The 15,831-nt window shown below is 34.1% G+C and overlaps 2 protein-coding genes and 1 long non-coding RNA gene across 6 annotated transcripts; 2 read left to right on the top strand and 1 right to left on the bottom strand.

The window, feature by feature from the left end:
* Positions 1-4,111: 4,111 nt before the first annotated feature.
* On the top strand, positions 4,112-6,877 carry LOC142228817 (centromere/kinetochore protein zw10-like). The gene is made up of 4 exons (XM_075299340.1): positions 4,112-4,846; positions 4,910-5,530; positions 5,592-6,164; positions 6,523-6,877. Exons 1-4 carry the CDS (start codon positions 4,184-4,186, stop codon positions 6,727-6,729), a joined length of 2,064 nt encoding a protein of 687 aa, XP_075155455.1. The 5' UTR covers positions 4,112-4,183; the 3' UTR covers positions 6,730-6,877.
* Smyd3 (SET and MYND domain containing, class 3) lies at positions 6,702-15,087 on the bottom strand. Of its 4 annotated transcripts, none has more exons than XM_075299342.1 (8): positions 14,957-15,087; positions 10,278-10,478; positions 9,965-10,206; positions 9,677-9,807; positions 9,030-9,218; positions 8,682-8,967; positions 7,095-7,257; positions 6,702-7,032 (listed from the first exon to the last, which is right to left on the bottom strand). In XM_075299342.1, coding segments are annotated over exons 1-8 (1,425 nt in total). In that variant the 5' UTR covers positions 14,959-15,087; the 3' UTR covers positions 6,702-6,821. The 4 variants fall into 4 exon arrangements, with proteins under 4 accessions (XP_075155457.1, XP_075155459.1, XP_075155458.1 ...); XM_075299344.1 differs by lacking the exon at positions 14,957-15,087 and adding an exon at positions 14,729-14,747; XM_075299343.1 differs by lacking the exon at positions 14,957-15,087 and adding an exon at positions 10,625-10,870.
* On the top strand, positions 11,257-11,756 carry LOC142228821 (uncharacterized). The gene is made up of 2 exons (XR_012720274.1): positions 11,257-11,486; positions 11,554-11,756. It is a non-coding gene; the product is annotated as an uncharacterized LOC142228821 (long non-coding RNA).
* Positions 15,088-15,831: the final 744 nt, after the last annotated feature.

Raw genomic sequence — 15,831 nt, 5'->3', positions numbered from 1 at the left:
AGAAATACATTAGCACTTTTGCTAGAGAAATTTTCGTTAAGACGATGTTACCGATTATTAACACTTTGCTCCCATAAGAAATACATGGTAAAGCTGTGTTATTGGCACACAAACAAAATTTCCGCTAGAGGTACATACCGGGCTGTAGCGGAGACTTAACTTTATTTGCCTGCCAGTTTTGCCATGTATTTCTTATGGGAGCAAAATGTGAACCACCGTTTTTTCAAAATACTATTTCCATAGGAAATATTGTCAAAATTTTATTTCTTCAGCAAGTTTTGTCAAAATTTTATTTCTATAGAAATTTTTGTCAAAATTTTATTTCTATAGAAATTTTCGTCAAAATTTTATTTCTATAGAAAATTTTATCAAAATTTTATTTATATAGAAAATTTTGTCTAAATTTTATTTGTATAGAAAAAAAAAATTTTATTTTATTTTGTCAAAATTTTATTTCTATAGAAAATTTTGTCAAAATTTTATTTCTTCAGAAAGTTTTGTCAAACTTTTAATTATTTTGTCAAAATTTTATTTCTATAGAAATTTGTGTCAAAATTTTATTTCTATAGAAAATTTTGTCAAAATTTTAATTCTATAGAAATTTTTTGTCAAAATTTTATTTCGTTTTGTTTTGTTATTGTTGGTTTTGTTCTTTAAGCATTGTTGTTGTTTTTTTTATTTCAGCTTAAAACCATACATTGACTAAACTACAAGAGTAGCTTAACCAACAGAGGAAAAGAATGTTTGTCAAATTTATTTGGGCAAAGCCCTATAGACTGCAAGATGAATTCAAATCGATGATTTGACAGTGGCATAGGAAAAGAGATATGTTTGTTTCGAATTTATTTGGCATAAGCCGGCTATCAATGTAAAACCTTTTTTCGGAGGGTTCAAGTGTGGTTTTTGTTGGGTTTAATAAACTGCCTGAATTTATTCTGATAATTGGTTGATAGTTTTGCTGCAAGTAGAGGATGCTGATGAGGAATGTGGTAATTCCGAAACGTGCGTCCATCCAACCATCTTGCAGTCTATAGGGCTTTGCCCAAATAAATTTGACAAACATTCTTTTCCTCTGTTGGTTAAGCTACTCTTGTAGTTTAGTCAATGTATGGTTTTAAGCTGAAATAAAAAAACAACAACAATGCTTAAAGAACAAAACCAACAATAACAAAACAAAACAAATGGAAAAAGAAGAGGAGGCACGCTCAAAATAAACCCAGCCATGTGAATTCAAATCGATGATTTGACAGTGGCATAGGAAAAGAGATATGTTTGTTTCGAATTTATTTGGCATAAGCCGGCTATCAATGTAAAACCTTTTTTCGGAGGGTTCAAGTGTGGTTTTTGTTGGGTTTAATAAACTGCCTGAATTTATTCTGATAATTGGTTGATAGTTTTGCTGCAAGTAGAGGATGCTGATGAGGAATGTGGTAATTCCGAAACGTGCGTCCATCCAACCATCTTGCAGTCTATAGGGCTTTGCCCAAATAAATTTGACAAACATTCTTTTCCTCTGTTGGTTAAGCTACTCTTGTAGTTTAGTCAATGTATGGTTTTAAGCTGAAATAAAAAAACAAATTTTATTTCTATAGAAAATTTTGTCAAAATTTTATTTCTATAGAAAATTTTATCAAAATTTTAATTCTATAGAAATTTTTGTTAAAATTTTATTTCTATAGAAAATTTGGTCAAAATTTTATTTCTTCAGAAAGTTTTGTCAAAATTTTATTTCAATAGAAAATTTTGTCAACATTTTATTTCTATAGAAAATTTTGTCAACTTTTTATTTCCATAGAAAATTTTGTCAAAATTTTACTTCTACCGAAATTTTTTAAAAATTTTATTTCGATGAAATCTACTAAAACATCAAGAATTCTACCAAACAGTAGAATTCTACCAATTGTGGCAACCGTGTATGCATCCCTAATTGCATTGTTATATCTGCTAATGCGCTTTACAGACTATCAGTTATTCCGGACTATCAGTTATTCCGGTCGGTGTTTGTAAAGAATCTTACAGTGTGCCGGATCGATACGACTTGTCGGCGATGACTAAATAATCGGTAAATGTGTTATCGATCCCATAAACATGCAGCAGTATCGATTATGCCTTCGAACTTAACTTATAATGTGCACAATGTATGGGATATGTTCGACACAAGTACTGTCGTCCGGAATAACTGATAGTCTGTAAAGCGCATAACGTATTTTCTGTAGAGCGTTATTATCGACTGCTTATAATTTTCTCACATAAGAAATCCAAGGCAAAACTGTTTATAGCCATGTAAAGGAAATTTCCGCTAGAGATGCATGAACAAGTAACCGGTCGATACATGGTCGTAACGATAATTTCGCTAGCAATAACTATATAGTGGACATTTCGCTATAACTAGAGCATTCATGACTAAACTTGGGGAAGTACGGACAGTTAGAATGGTAGCACTATCTGATTTTTCTTCCATAAATTATTCTTGGTATATACTTCCAATGAAATTTCCCCGAACCTTAAAAACTGCATAGACACTTTTGCTTAAGAAATGTTCATCATGATGATGTTACCGATTAAATTTTCTCCCATAAAGCCCAGTATGCAGCTCTTGCGAAAATTTCTGCATATCGGGCTTAAAGCACAGAAATTCCCTTTGCGGGTCAATAGCGCAATTTCCCATGTATATCTTATGAGAGCAAAAAGTAAACAATCGATAAAAACGCCTTTTCGTTAGCAAATATGTAGCAAAGCATTTCTTATAGGTAGCGCAAATTTCCGCTAGAGGTGCATACCGGCCTTTAGAATGGATTTTAATTTGGCTACATGCCGCGAACCATCCCCTGCTTTGTGCTTCCGATAAGCTATACATACAAAGAGAGGTGTTGTTTTGATTGTTTACAATTTGCTCCCATAAAAGAAACTGTGTTATTGACATACCGGACTTAAAGCCTGTATGCATGTATTTTCGTTATGCGCTTTACAGACTATCAGTTATTCTGGACGGAATGTCGGTGTTTGTAAAGAATCTTACAATGTGTCGGATCGATACGTCTTGTCGGCGATGACTAAAAAATCGGTAAATGTGTTATCAATCCCATAAACATGCAGCAGTATCGACTATGCCTTCGGACTTAACTTATAATGTGCACAATATATGGGATATATTCGACACGAGCACTGTCGTCCGGAATAACTGATAGTCTGTTTTTATAGGAAGCAGGGTCGTATACCGGGTTAAAATAAGAATTTGCCTAAAGGCCGGTACTCTGTTCGGGTTTCGCGTTGAAACTCCATACAAAACCAAATAATGCGAAAAATTTGCGAAATTTTTTCCATTTGTGATACTTTGTTTTTTCGTGTTGAAAAACTGACGTTTATAGCATGGCGCCATTTGCAATGTGAATTAAGAAATAATTTATTTATTAAAAACTATTTGTGCGGGTTTATAAATCAAACACGGACCATATTTTTGTTCCGAAACTATACAAAGGATCAAAGGAATAGCAGATCAATTGCCCAAGGAAAAATAAAATGTTATTTTGTAAAAACAAGCAACACCACCAACTTAATCCAATATCGCTCCCTGTAAAATAGCGCTCCAAGCTACCTAAAACAACTATGTGCGAAATAATGGTTTCCATAAAAATTTTTCGCAAGAATGAACATAGTACCGGCCTTAACATAGAAATAAACAAAGTGGAACGAAACACCACTTTCCACTTTAAGGTGTGTACTATGTTCCTTTTTCGAGTTGAAAACCACTTTATTTTCGCGATTACTTTTCCTTAAATAATCAATATTATAAATTAAAACAAACTTATTCCTGTAAAGTCTTGCCGATATCTAGAGGAACAAGAAACTGTGCATAAATTGAGTTAATTTATCTGATTTATATTGAACTGTTTTAATAAAGTAACCGTGAAAATTTTAACGCGAAAAGCGAACATAGTACTTACCTTTAAAGGCGACACATTATCATCTTGTGTCGAAGAAGAAGATAAGTGTTCGCCTGGTCGCTGGTGTTGTGCTTACGCCGAAAAGTGAAGCGCGTAGTTCTTAGAATACGCTCTCAATTAGTTTTAGTAAACTTCACTTAATCTTTGACAGAAAATCAAATATGACTGCCGATGCCGTTAACTGGCGCCTATGTACAGACCCAATTGTTTGGACAATTTGCTGAATTTCGAAGGAAAAAATGGAAGTCCTAGATATTAAACCAAATGCCAATTTTATGAAAGAACAATGCCAAAATGCCCAGGACATAAAGCTGCAGATGGTCACATTGCAGGAACAGATGCAGCGTTTCAAGGAGCGTGTTTCAAAATACATTGAGGATATATATGTAGAGTTTCTGCCAAATACTACAAATGCCTACTTGTACGCGGACGATGGAAGCAATTTACAAAAACAAGGATATTTATTGCTCAACTCGTTATCATATGATGATGTATCCCTTTCGGACAAAGAACTGGTGACGGCAATAAGAAAATTCAAAAAGGTCCTGTACGATTTGGATGTGACCAATCGCATTCTAGCAGCAGATGAAATTTTCCAATTGCTGGAAGAGTCGAGTTCGAATGAACATATGATTGCTTTGGATTTATTGAAGAAATTAAATAATATCATTCATCATTCGGCCTCGGCTGATGTACAAAAATTATTATTGGCCAGTCCTGCCTATGATAACATCAATGTGAGGTACTTGATAAAGCTGCACATGGTTAAATCGAATCTGAGAGAGCGTTTTCGTAATTTGGTACAATTGTCGGAAAAACAGTTGCCAGGAGCAGCTTGTTCCACATTGCAGGTATCCAAAGATATAAATAAAATACAAGACACAGTAATAGCCCTATTCCAAGTAAGTATAGGAAACTAGCAAATGTGTTATGAGGGGGTATCAAAGTTCGTTTTATGTCTTTAGGCTAAATACGATGTTGCCGAGTTGTGTGACTTCCTATTGGATAAGTGTCTGATACCCATGATAACTAGGCCAGTAGATATTACATTTTCCGAAGACAATCCAGAGTATATAAAATTGCAAATTTCTTATAACCTATCAGACACGGGCATTGCATGTCCTGCATACAAACAAGTTTTCGAAAATATTAAATTGCTTTTCCATTGCTTGGACAATTTAAATGTCCTAGTGTCGGATGATAAACATTTTTTCGCTGTCATTGGGGAAATTGTGGCTACTCGCTTTCTCCAGACTTTAATCGATAAGTGCCTCATGAAATCAATACCAGAGACAATAGAAGACTTTCAGAATTCGTCTCTTGTGGAAGATGTTTTGCATTTCGAGCATCTTCTAGCGGATTTGTTTTTGATTAATCGTGAAATAGAACAGAGATTAACAAAATTTACGGAAAATTTTGAAACATTGTTCCACAATCGTTTATTCCATCGCCTTTTGGAGACTGGCCGTGAGATTATGCAAAAGGATTTGCAAGATATGACATTAATGGCGGAGAAGACCACACCAGGAGATGTGGAAAACAATCCCATTCTATTTCCAAAATGCATGGTTTCTAAGACTGTTCTGGTATGTATAACGAAAGTTGGATTATTTCCTTGTTTGTTTTTTAAACGATTGCTCTTTCCAGGATTTTGTCAAATTATTGAATCGTATCATACGCCAAAGCAGCGACTCGCACGATGATGATAATCGGTATTTCAATACTGTGTCTGTTCTAATAAATTCCTATATTACCCTGGTGCCACAATACCACAAAGAAAACCTAGAAAAGTTGCCCCAGCATGCGGCCTTATTTTATAATAACTGCATGTTTTTGATACATTTTCTAGCAAAGAATTATGTGATACCCACAGCGGCAAATCTTGTTAAGAATTTGGAAAGTTGTGCCTCAAAACATTTGCGCCAACAAATTGATTTACAATTAACGAAATTGCATCGCATTCTACAACCAAATCAAAATGGAAAAATTAACAATTCCAAGGTAGATAAATGTCTGGTCCATCTTCATTTATTGGAAAACTTATGGCAGCATGTATTATCCGCTAAAGAATACCGAAATATTATGGGTGAACTCATCAACAGTTGTTCACTTTTATTAAATCAACAAATTATAGGAAAGGAGACTATCACTGGCACAGAGGCCAAAGAAATGGCGGAAACATTTGGTATATTTAAGACTAAGGCTGCTTGTTTATTTAAGGTAAGCTGCCGCTTTTTTGATATGATGGTAATATGGGGCTTAAAGTTTTTGGAAGTGAATAAAATAAAAATTGACATCGTAAAAGTAAAAGCTGTTACATGGTAAGATTGGTTAGATATGTATGAGAGCACGTTGTTTCAGGCCCACTTAGATTTTTCAGTCCATTGTGATCCCCAAGGGGTGACCTTCTCTCTTATCAATGAGTGCTGCCCGATTCTATGTTAAGCTCACTGACAAAGGACCTCTTTATAGCTGAGACCGTACGGCGTTTCACATTACGGCAAACTATACATGCTAGTGTGGACTCTGCAGAAAAAGCCTTTCTCACCTTAATCCCTTCCCCTTATCTATTTTGCAGGTGGGCCAAGATTTGCAGAATTTAACAAATTGGCAACGTTTAATACATTTGCTGGATCTGCTCCAAGCATCTTTAACAGAAATCACCGAAATGTGGTCTGTAGGAACAATATCCGAATATTTTAAAGCCGAAGAAGTTATTGCCCTCATCCGAAGTATACATCCAAATACCGAAAGACGTTCTTTGGCTTTAAATAGAATTTTTTAATTATATATATTTTTTGTAAATAGTCTTTAAAGAAACTTAATTTCTATATAAATTTTAATTTTGTATTGGCGTTATAATGATTTTGCTTTAAGCTAATCCGTGGCTTCGGCCAAAGCTTGAACTAATAAAGGTTTTAATTGGCATTGAATTAATGAATGCTCCTTTCCATGGGTAATCTCTAGGATTTTGCGAGCCTCTTGGAAATTCTCTATGCATTCTTTAAGATGCGATTCATGGTGTTGGATTTTGGCCAATTTTAGATAAAGTAATCCCAACAGGGGATTCCAATCGCCATAGTATTTTCTGGAATAAAAGAAGGAAGTGCTGTGAATTTGTTGGAAATTTAATTCACTCTTTTTATTTACCTGAATCCTGGTAAAAGTTTTTTACCATACTCCAATGCTTCCTTCCATTTGCCCACATCAATGGCTGCCTCAAAGGCAGCATCAAGGGTTTTAACGTACCAGCAATTTAAAGGGTGGAATAATTCTTCTTGTTTGTTTAACAAGAATTTGCATACGTCTAAATCTGTAATGAAGTAAATATTAGGAATTTACAGACGAAATAAAGATGGATGGAGGGATATTTAGCAAAGTCATAATGTAAGCTTTTTTTAGAGTTTTCTCTAAGTGGTGTGGCACCCAATGTGACACACCGGAATCGATTATAGAAATGAGGTCTCTTCAGTGAGTTAAACATGTGATTGGGGCAGCACTATTATGAGAAAAATTTGCCATCAGTTTGACCAAAATTAGAGAACCCTTTTCTCATAGCAATTTCGAAATATATGGATACCGTTTTTGGAAAACGAGTTCATTTACTTTACCCGTAGTAAAAAGTAGTAAAAGAAAGAAATATTGAAAATCCTCCCAGAGTTCAAAATTTGTTAAATGTACAGGAACGATTTCTAGTAAAAACTAGTAACTAGTAGTACGTAAAGGAACACAACTATTGTTATGTTATATATTCAATATGAACTAAAAAAGTTTAGTGGTAGCGAAGAATTCATTTTTGATTTCCTATAAATATTTGCCGTAAATGAGCCTAAAATAACATAATCTAGCGTAAAATACCCAACCTTGCATAAACTGCCAACCCGATTATATGTTCACGCACAGCTTTCAAGGTGTAAAGGTAAAAAAAGTTCGCTTAGAAGGAACTCTGCGACTAAGGGCGTTTTCGTTTCGCAAAAAATATGTTGCCCTGGTGTTACACTACTTTTTCCTTCATAGTATTTTCGCTTAAATAATAGTGTCATTCCAAAGTTATTGTTAATTCATAATATTGCGCGGGATACAGGATCCAAAATCTATGACAGTGTCCTTTATATTTGACAATCAATTTCGAGAATGTTGCACCTTTTTTCCCAATCGAAATCGCCATAAGATGAGCTGTATCCACAGTGATTCCATGCGAACAGATATATAGGAGTTAAGGCGACGGCACTTATCTGATCATAGTTGAGCCAATCCAATCCTGAATTGCCTTTGTAGGTCTATTCCACTGGAATTCAGCTATCTGTACTTTTAGATAGTACATATTGGAGTTGCTTATGTGACGCCCACAGAGAGATGGTTCTCAGGAGTGCTACGTAAACATATGGTTGCAGGGCAGAACTGTGGAAGAAACCTTTCGCAGTTCTGAGGGCCGACTTCTTTTAAGTAAGGAGTTTCCAGTTCTCATTTGCAATTCCTGAGTTGAGGAACAAAGAAACAAATACTTTGTGCAAGCACTAAAACCCTCTTAGTGAACCTTATTGCATCCATCTGTGTAAATAAGCAATCAGTTTTCCTTCGATTGAAACTTTTTCTCTTTCTTTTAAATTTCCTTAAGTTTTTAGATTTTATATTGCCCAATTTTCGTCCTCATTTTATTTTTGATGGATTTCCTTTTGACCTCAAGCTGACTTATCCTAACCCAATAAATAGTGAAATGTTTTTCTATCAACTTACATGCAATATCCTTCATATTATTCAATTGGTGTTTACTTAGTTCCATAGCTTCAAGGAAACCCTTCCTATACCTGGGGTTTATACCGGCATCACATGACGGACAGTTATTCAACGATATATCAACATAGGCCTTGCATTTTCTATTAGGGCAACATGCTGCCTCCATTTCCAATGTTTCTTGGGGATCAATGCATTTGCTACATGTACACAAGAAATAGTAATTATCCTTTAGCTGTCTACGTCTTATCGCTGGTGTATTTAGAAGTTCTATGTAGCTAATAAAAATCTGCAATTAAATAGCAATAGATGAGTCCCATAAGAATTATATTGAAATCATTAATAGAATACCTTGGACCAATCCAAACAATCACGATCAATATCTATATCTTCAGTGGCTTGTACATGAAGTGTAGTACCCTCAAAAGTCGCTACCGCATTAGGTTTGCAACTATGATCGGTGATCGATACACCTAGGAATATGGCAGTGGCAATTGAATTCATTTCAGCATCGAGTATATTAAAACCATTCGTAATTAGCTAAGGAAAAAAAAAACGAGAAACAATAAAAAAAGATTACAAGTGTTTTCTTTGTAGAAAGTTAGCGCCACTTCGCTATGTAAAATGTCATCAGTGGGGGGCTCGATCTTTAACTCTACACATTTTTTGCTACATTTCAGATGTCTATAACTGAAAAAACGAAAGTTAGTTTTGTTTTGTTTTTTGTGTTTTTGGCAAAGAGCCATTTGGATGAGAAAAAATAAACAAAATCTACGTAAAAACAACCGCACAAAATCACATAGCTTTTCGAATTCATTTACTCAATAGCATAAAGCAAAAACAAAATGAAGAGCAAAATATGATTGGAAAAGGCATGTGTGATTTGATGTCTATGCAAATATTACGTCCATGAATGTTCTAGAGTTCTAGATTTGAGATGTCATTCAAGTGTTTCACTGTGCCTATGGGCTATTTTTATATAAAAAATAGAAACTTACTCTGCCGTAAATTGTTAATAGCTCTGACTGGTTGGGCACGATGGCACTATCTTGCATCATTTCGCATAGGACTCCATGTAATGATTCCAAATGTTCCAAACGCCGTGAATCATGCTTGATCTCTTGATAGTCTAAAAGTGATTAATTATATTTAATTAAAAATTTCCCTATATTTATTTATTACAAGATTTACAATCATAATAAATTATGAAAATAAATATAAAAAAACAACAATTAGGTGCTAACAACAAAGGTTTTTGACCCATATATTTCTGTTTCTTTACTTACGCGACATCAAATCCCGAAATTTTCTAAAGCATGTTGATGTATAGTAACCTTTTTCCATGTCTCCACCATTATTAAGTTTAATTATTATACGACATAGCATGCGAGCAGCATCTGGTACTGTCTTTGGAAAAATGCGTTTTAGGAATGTACATTCAAATTTGTGTAAAGGCCATGCCTCCATTTGGCAGGCTCTGTTACAATAGTATACGTAATTGCAATTGGAACATTTCATGACCTTAGTGCTGATAAAAAAAATCCAAAATAATTTTTGTTTTAGCATTTTGTCAGTTTTTGTATTTGATTTTTGTTTTACCTGGTCAGGCAGTTATCACATCTCTCCTTGCGATACTGAGACCTTAGGGCATATACAAATGGCTTCTCCGACAGAATTCTGTCACCTCGTTTAACAGTTTTGTTGGTCTTCATTTTGCATGCATCTTTTTTGGGGCAATCCTTTTTGTAATAACTAAAATTGAGAGCTTCCAAACTCCTTACTATGCGCGGTGCAAATATCCTATTCGAAGGCATTAATGAAGCAATAGAATTTGTTAATTTCCCACGAATAGACAAACGTCTGCGGAAAGTGATGTTCACCCGAACTGTTTTTCTGGCAAACGTTCGAAAGAAACTGGCTATTGTGGTCGAATCGGAATATATTACCTGTTGGCGTCTTCATTTCTCCTTCCTCAACAAAATATTTCTTTTCGTTCGTGTGCTAAAACTAAAATTTCAACCAAAACAAAGCGCCTGAGGAATTATTAATAGAATCGTAAACAAATCGCAAACTGTTTACAAATTGTTGTTGTTTTTGCGTAGACAGCTGTTTTTGGCTGTCGTCATAAGCAGTGCTACCTATTTTATGGATGTGAGAGTTGCCAAGTGTTTTTGAGCGACTCGGTTGTATTAATGGAGGTGAAAACTAAAAGAGTTTGCAATTTTAGTTTTCACTCATGAAACATGAACATTGGAAGGGATTTTATTGAACAAAAATTAAGTAATTAATAGTTTACTATATATTTAGTATAATTTAAAAATTATTATCGTTTAAAATTAAAAACGAAATATTTTAAGCAACGTTCAGAGCATTTTTATGGGACAAAATGTTTTATCGACATGAGTAATGGAAGCAATAGAAGAAAGGAATGTAACCATGCGTTCATATCGATTTTTTCATTTAAGAGATATATGGCATAACTCTGTTACCGACATATAACGACGAGGTTTCCGCTAGAGATGCATATCAGTCTTAAAGCCGGTACCCTGACAGCATTTCAAAGTTCCATTTCATCTTCATCGCTACCACAGACTCGTAAATGTCACTACAACCATCCTACTGTGATGGGGGGCAGCATATCATAAAGTACAAAATGTACTTCATACATGTATTTTGCCATCACTACTTTTACAAAAGCCATTTTATTTTTTGTGAAACGCCAAGCGCAACCATCTTGTTATATTTTATTTAAATAAAAACGAAAATAAAGTTCTGAAAACATAGATTTTACGCTTAAAATTGTGAAAGGTATATTGGTGAACAATTTTTGATTTTCCAAATGGAATAAAGTGATTGTTTTTCAAATATTTTACAGACACGCTGCCTCCATCGAATAAAAACACTGGCTGATAGACGCTGCAACATGTAACTCGCTACTTGTAACTCTACATCATCATTAATGCAAAAAATTATGTTAAATGTGATGTGATAGTGGTATAGATGTTATATTTTTAAGAATTTGTAAATGATTAATCAAATTAATAAATATCTAAACAAACGTGTTTTACTCGACCACAATGATTCTTTTACCACTATCTTAAAATGTGCTTTTTCTGATTGTTTGGAGGGTCTCTTATTGGCGTCGTTCTAAATTGATCTATAAAGGCACCTAATAATTGCACTCATGCGAACCCTTTTGTAGTAACTTGGCGTGGTACAACTTCTCAATAGTGACGGCGCTTTTCCGACGAGTTTTTGATATCGTATATGATTGTTTTCGACGTACTGGGGATTCTCAGAAGCGCCCCCAAATTCAAAAAATGTTGGCAGGGTATGTATCTCTAGCGGAAATAAGAAATGCATTGCTGTATATATGCTAACGAAGCATTATTATCGATTGTTTATTTACAGCCTGTTTCAGTATGTCGATCGAGCTCTATCGATCGACTGAAATGGAAACAAACAGCTGAATTTATAACCAAAAATCAGCTGTTTTTATGCATTTTGGTCGATCGATAGAGCTTGTTCGGCATACAGAAACAGGCTGTTAGCTCCTATAAGAAATTCATTACAAAACTGTGTTATCGGCACACAAAAGAATATTCCGCTGGAGTTCAATACTGGGCTTAACCGGAGCAGAGACTGCCGTTTACTAATATTTTAATGTGTAAAGAGTTGTTTTTTGTCGACACAATAAGGAAAAACTAGAAATTAAGGAGACGGACCCAATTTTCGTTGAATAGATCGACTGATAATATTTCGCTTTATAAGAAATACCCAGCAAAACTTTTCATTAGCAAAATATCTTCGAGATAAACAAGTGCAAAATTGATAAGTAACTGATTTTACTTATAAATTGCCGATAACGCAGGTCCTATAATCTTGTGGGAGCAAATGTAGACAATCGATAACAACGTCCCAAAGAATTTTCGTTAGCAAATATAGGAAGGCATTTCTTATGATATGGTCACACAGGGCAAATATTTGACAGAAATCAAAAAGAATCCGTCGCCACAGCCAAACAAATAGACATTTGGAAAATGGTTCTGGAAAAATGTTTGACACTCATTTTGGTCAAATATTTTCTTAGTGTGACCATAGCCTTATGGGTAGCATGGTATGGGTCATTAGAGGTGCATACCGACCTTAAATGGAAATCTTATTGCCGACATTATGCTTCCGTGAGAAGAACATGACACAACTGTATTATCGGTATACTATGGTATTTTCCGGTGGAGGCACGTGTGAGGCTTTGAAAGTGTTAATAGGGACATCCATAGTTTTATCAGCGGAAACAGCTACTTCAACAAACATTTTTAGTTTATTTGATATCGGTAAGCCTGCTATTATGAAATTGCACATTGCTTGCTAGTTTGGTAAATTCGTAAAACAATGTTGTTTACTAAAAAATGTATAGGCACTTTTGCTGACGAAATTTTTGTCAGGACGATTTTATCGATTTTTGACTTTTTCTCTTATAAGGTGGTTATTAAGTTCGAGTTTATCCGCAAAAGCTGAGTACTATGTTCAGTTTTCAAGCTGAAAACCAGCTTATTTTCACGGTTACTTTTTTTAATCAATTAATTTTGAAATATTAAATGGTTCGCAATCAATCCATTGGATATTTTCCATCCATAATTTGAAGAGACTTGATAAAAATGTTATCGTCTTCATATACATTTTTGCACTTTTAATTTAGTGTTTTGGTGAAAAACTCGAACATAGTACTCACCTTTAAATAGTAATTTTTTCACGATTACTTTTCTTTAATAATCCATTTTAAGGAATACAAACTTTGTGAACATTTGCTTTGGGCTATTCCCCATCATGTTATAATGAAATCTGCAACAAATGCGTATAATTTTATGACTTTTTTTACTGATTTAGTTTTCACTTTAGTGAAAATTAGCGGCTAAACTCGAACTTAATACCAACCTATAAAAAAACTGCCTTATAGGCATGCCACAGCAATTTTCGTTAGATTTTTAAGCCCGGTGTGCAGGTCTTGCGAAAATTTCTGTTACGTGCCGATAACACAGTTTTTCATGCATTACTTACGGTAGCAATAAATCGATAATAACTCCTCACAGAATTTTCGTTAGCAAATATAGAAATCAATTTCTTATCTGTTGCGGTAATTTTCGCTAGAGCGGGCCTTAGTCAAACTTTTAGTTCAAAGTTTACCATTTTCCATATTCTCATTTAAAAGATAGTCGTTGTTTATTCTTTTTAATGCTCGGTATGCTCTTGTGAAATTCCTGTTGCTGTGCCACTAACACAGTCTTACCATGCATTACTTGGTATAAAGGTAAATAATCGATAATAACGTCTCACTGAATTTTCCTTAGCAAATATAGCAACGCATTTCTTATGCACGCAGGAAGGAATATCCTAGAGCAAAATGTTTGTCGAAATCAGATACATAATGACTGAGAAAATATAATGGTTGCGCACAAACATGCTACATATTCACCGTCCAAAAATAACATTTAACTATAGGAGCTGATCATATTCCTTCTCTAGCAGAAATTTCGTTAGAGGTGCATGGCAGCATTAAATGAGTATATAATCACCCAAATTGGGATATTGCCCTTCACAGACACATGGACCTTTCATTTATATACAGCCAGAAAAAGTCTGTCTTCCGTTCCCGGTACTACAAATAACAATTTTACCATAGATGGTTGGTTCATTATCGATATCGAACGCTATTGATTTGAGTACGTATTTTATCAACATGTTTTCAGAGTATATATTACCCTCAGCCATAATTCAATATTCTTTTAATATGGAAGAGAATTTAATTTTCAGATAACTGATTTTAGATTTCACTGAATTTTTGTATGTGCCATTAATAATTTTTTAATATACTACTTTATATGAAATTGTTATTTTGAAACGTAATAAAAAAAGATTTTTTATATAGGTCACATAAATATTAAAGAATCGATTTTGTAACAAACCCTTTTTTTAATTAGTTGTCCACAGCAAAATTACTTAGTACCTGCTCAAGTGTTCTTTTATAATAAAAATAAACAATTATAAACTACCATTTCGAACGAAAGTTTGGGAAGGAATATCATAAAGTATATCCTCCTTCATATGTTAGCTCTTATTCACTTTTTCCACAAATTTTAAACCCTTTCACTATTTTTTTTATTTTATAAAAAAGTGCAAACAGCAGAGTTAGAGTTCTGATTTCGTTTAAAATCGATATACTTTGCGACTTCCAACGTCTGTATCAATTATAAAGAACAAATATACACATACACACTCACATTACTTAGATGACAGTAATACCATAACCTATATTAATGTAGACCAATAACGAAGGATTATTTTATTATTTTTAAAATTTGTTTAAATTTCCGACACAATTGAATAGGATTTCTAATTCCATTCCATTCACTTTGTTTTCCAAAACTTCACTTTGTTTTATAAAACTTACTAGAATTATCTTAAGTTGAAATTAGGTTAAAGGAAATTTCTTTGAAAACACAACCTTTTAGACTAACACATCACAGATGTTTATGGCTTTGTTTACATTTGAACTCTCCACTGAAGTATGTCACCATAGATGATTGTAGAATGGAAATATCTTACTGTTATTTACACTTACTCTCTTTCTTTAATTTCAGTCGCTCTCTCGCTCTCTTGCTCTGTTTGTGATTTGATGTTGCTCTTGTGATATAGGGTTTGTTGCTGTTTTGTATGAAACAAGGAGGGCATACACATGCCGACGATTAACAAGAGCCTGTTAACGCGTGCTTTACATTCTCGTCAGTTGACATTCTTTTAGTCGTATACTTTCATTCATCTCTGCTGGACCAAATAAACAAACGGAAATTGTTTTCGGTGGTCTATGTGTGTGTGTGTGAGAAAATTTTAAGAATATCACAAAATAACAAAGTTTAGTTTCTTAAAAACAAAAGAAATGGAAATATATTCGAATAACGGTTTAATGAAATGAGCAAATAAATGGATGACAGCCTCGAAGAATCTTTTAACATAGTATCTTATTTTGTGATGAGAAAGTGTAAATATCTGAGATATTAGTGTCACTAGTGATTGTTTATTGCGAGAAAAGACAAAGCCCTCAATTGAAAGGCCGACCATACGTTAACGGGTCCATTGCCCCACAATGAAAGAATGT

The sequence above is a fragment of the Haematobia irritans genome, chromosome 3, assembly GCF_050003625.1.
Source record: "Haematobia irritans isolate KBUSLIRL chromosome 3, ASM5000362v1, whole genome shotgun sequence".
Taxonomy (NCBI): domain Eukaryota; kingdom Metazoa; phylum Arthropoda; class Insecta; order Diptera; family Muscidae; genus Haematobia; species Haematobia irritans.
Note: the sequence above shows the minus strand (reverse complement) of the source record. Positions and strands in the feature narration are given on the sequence as shown.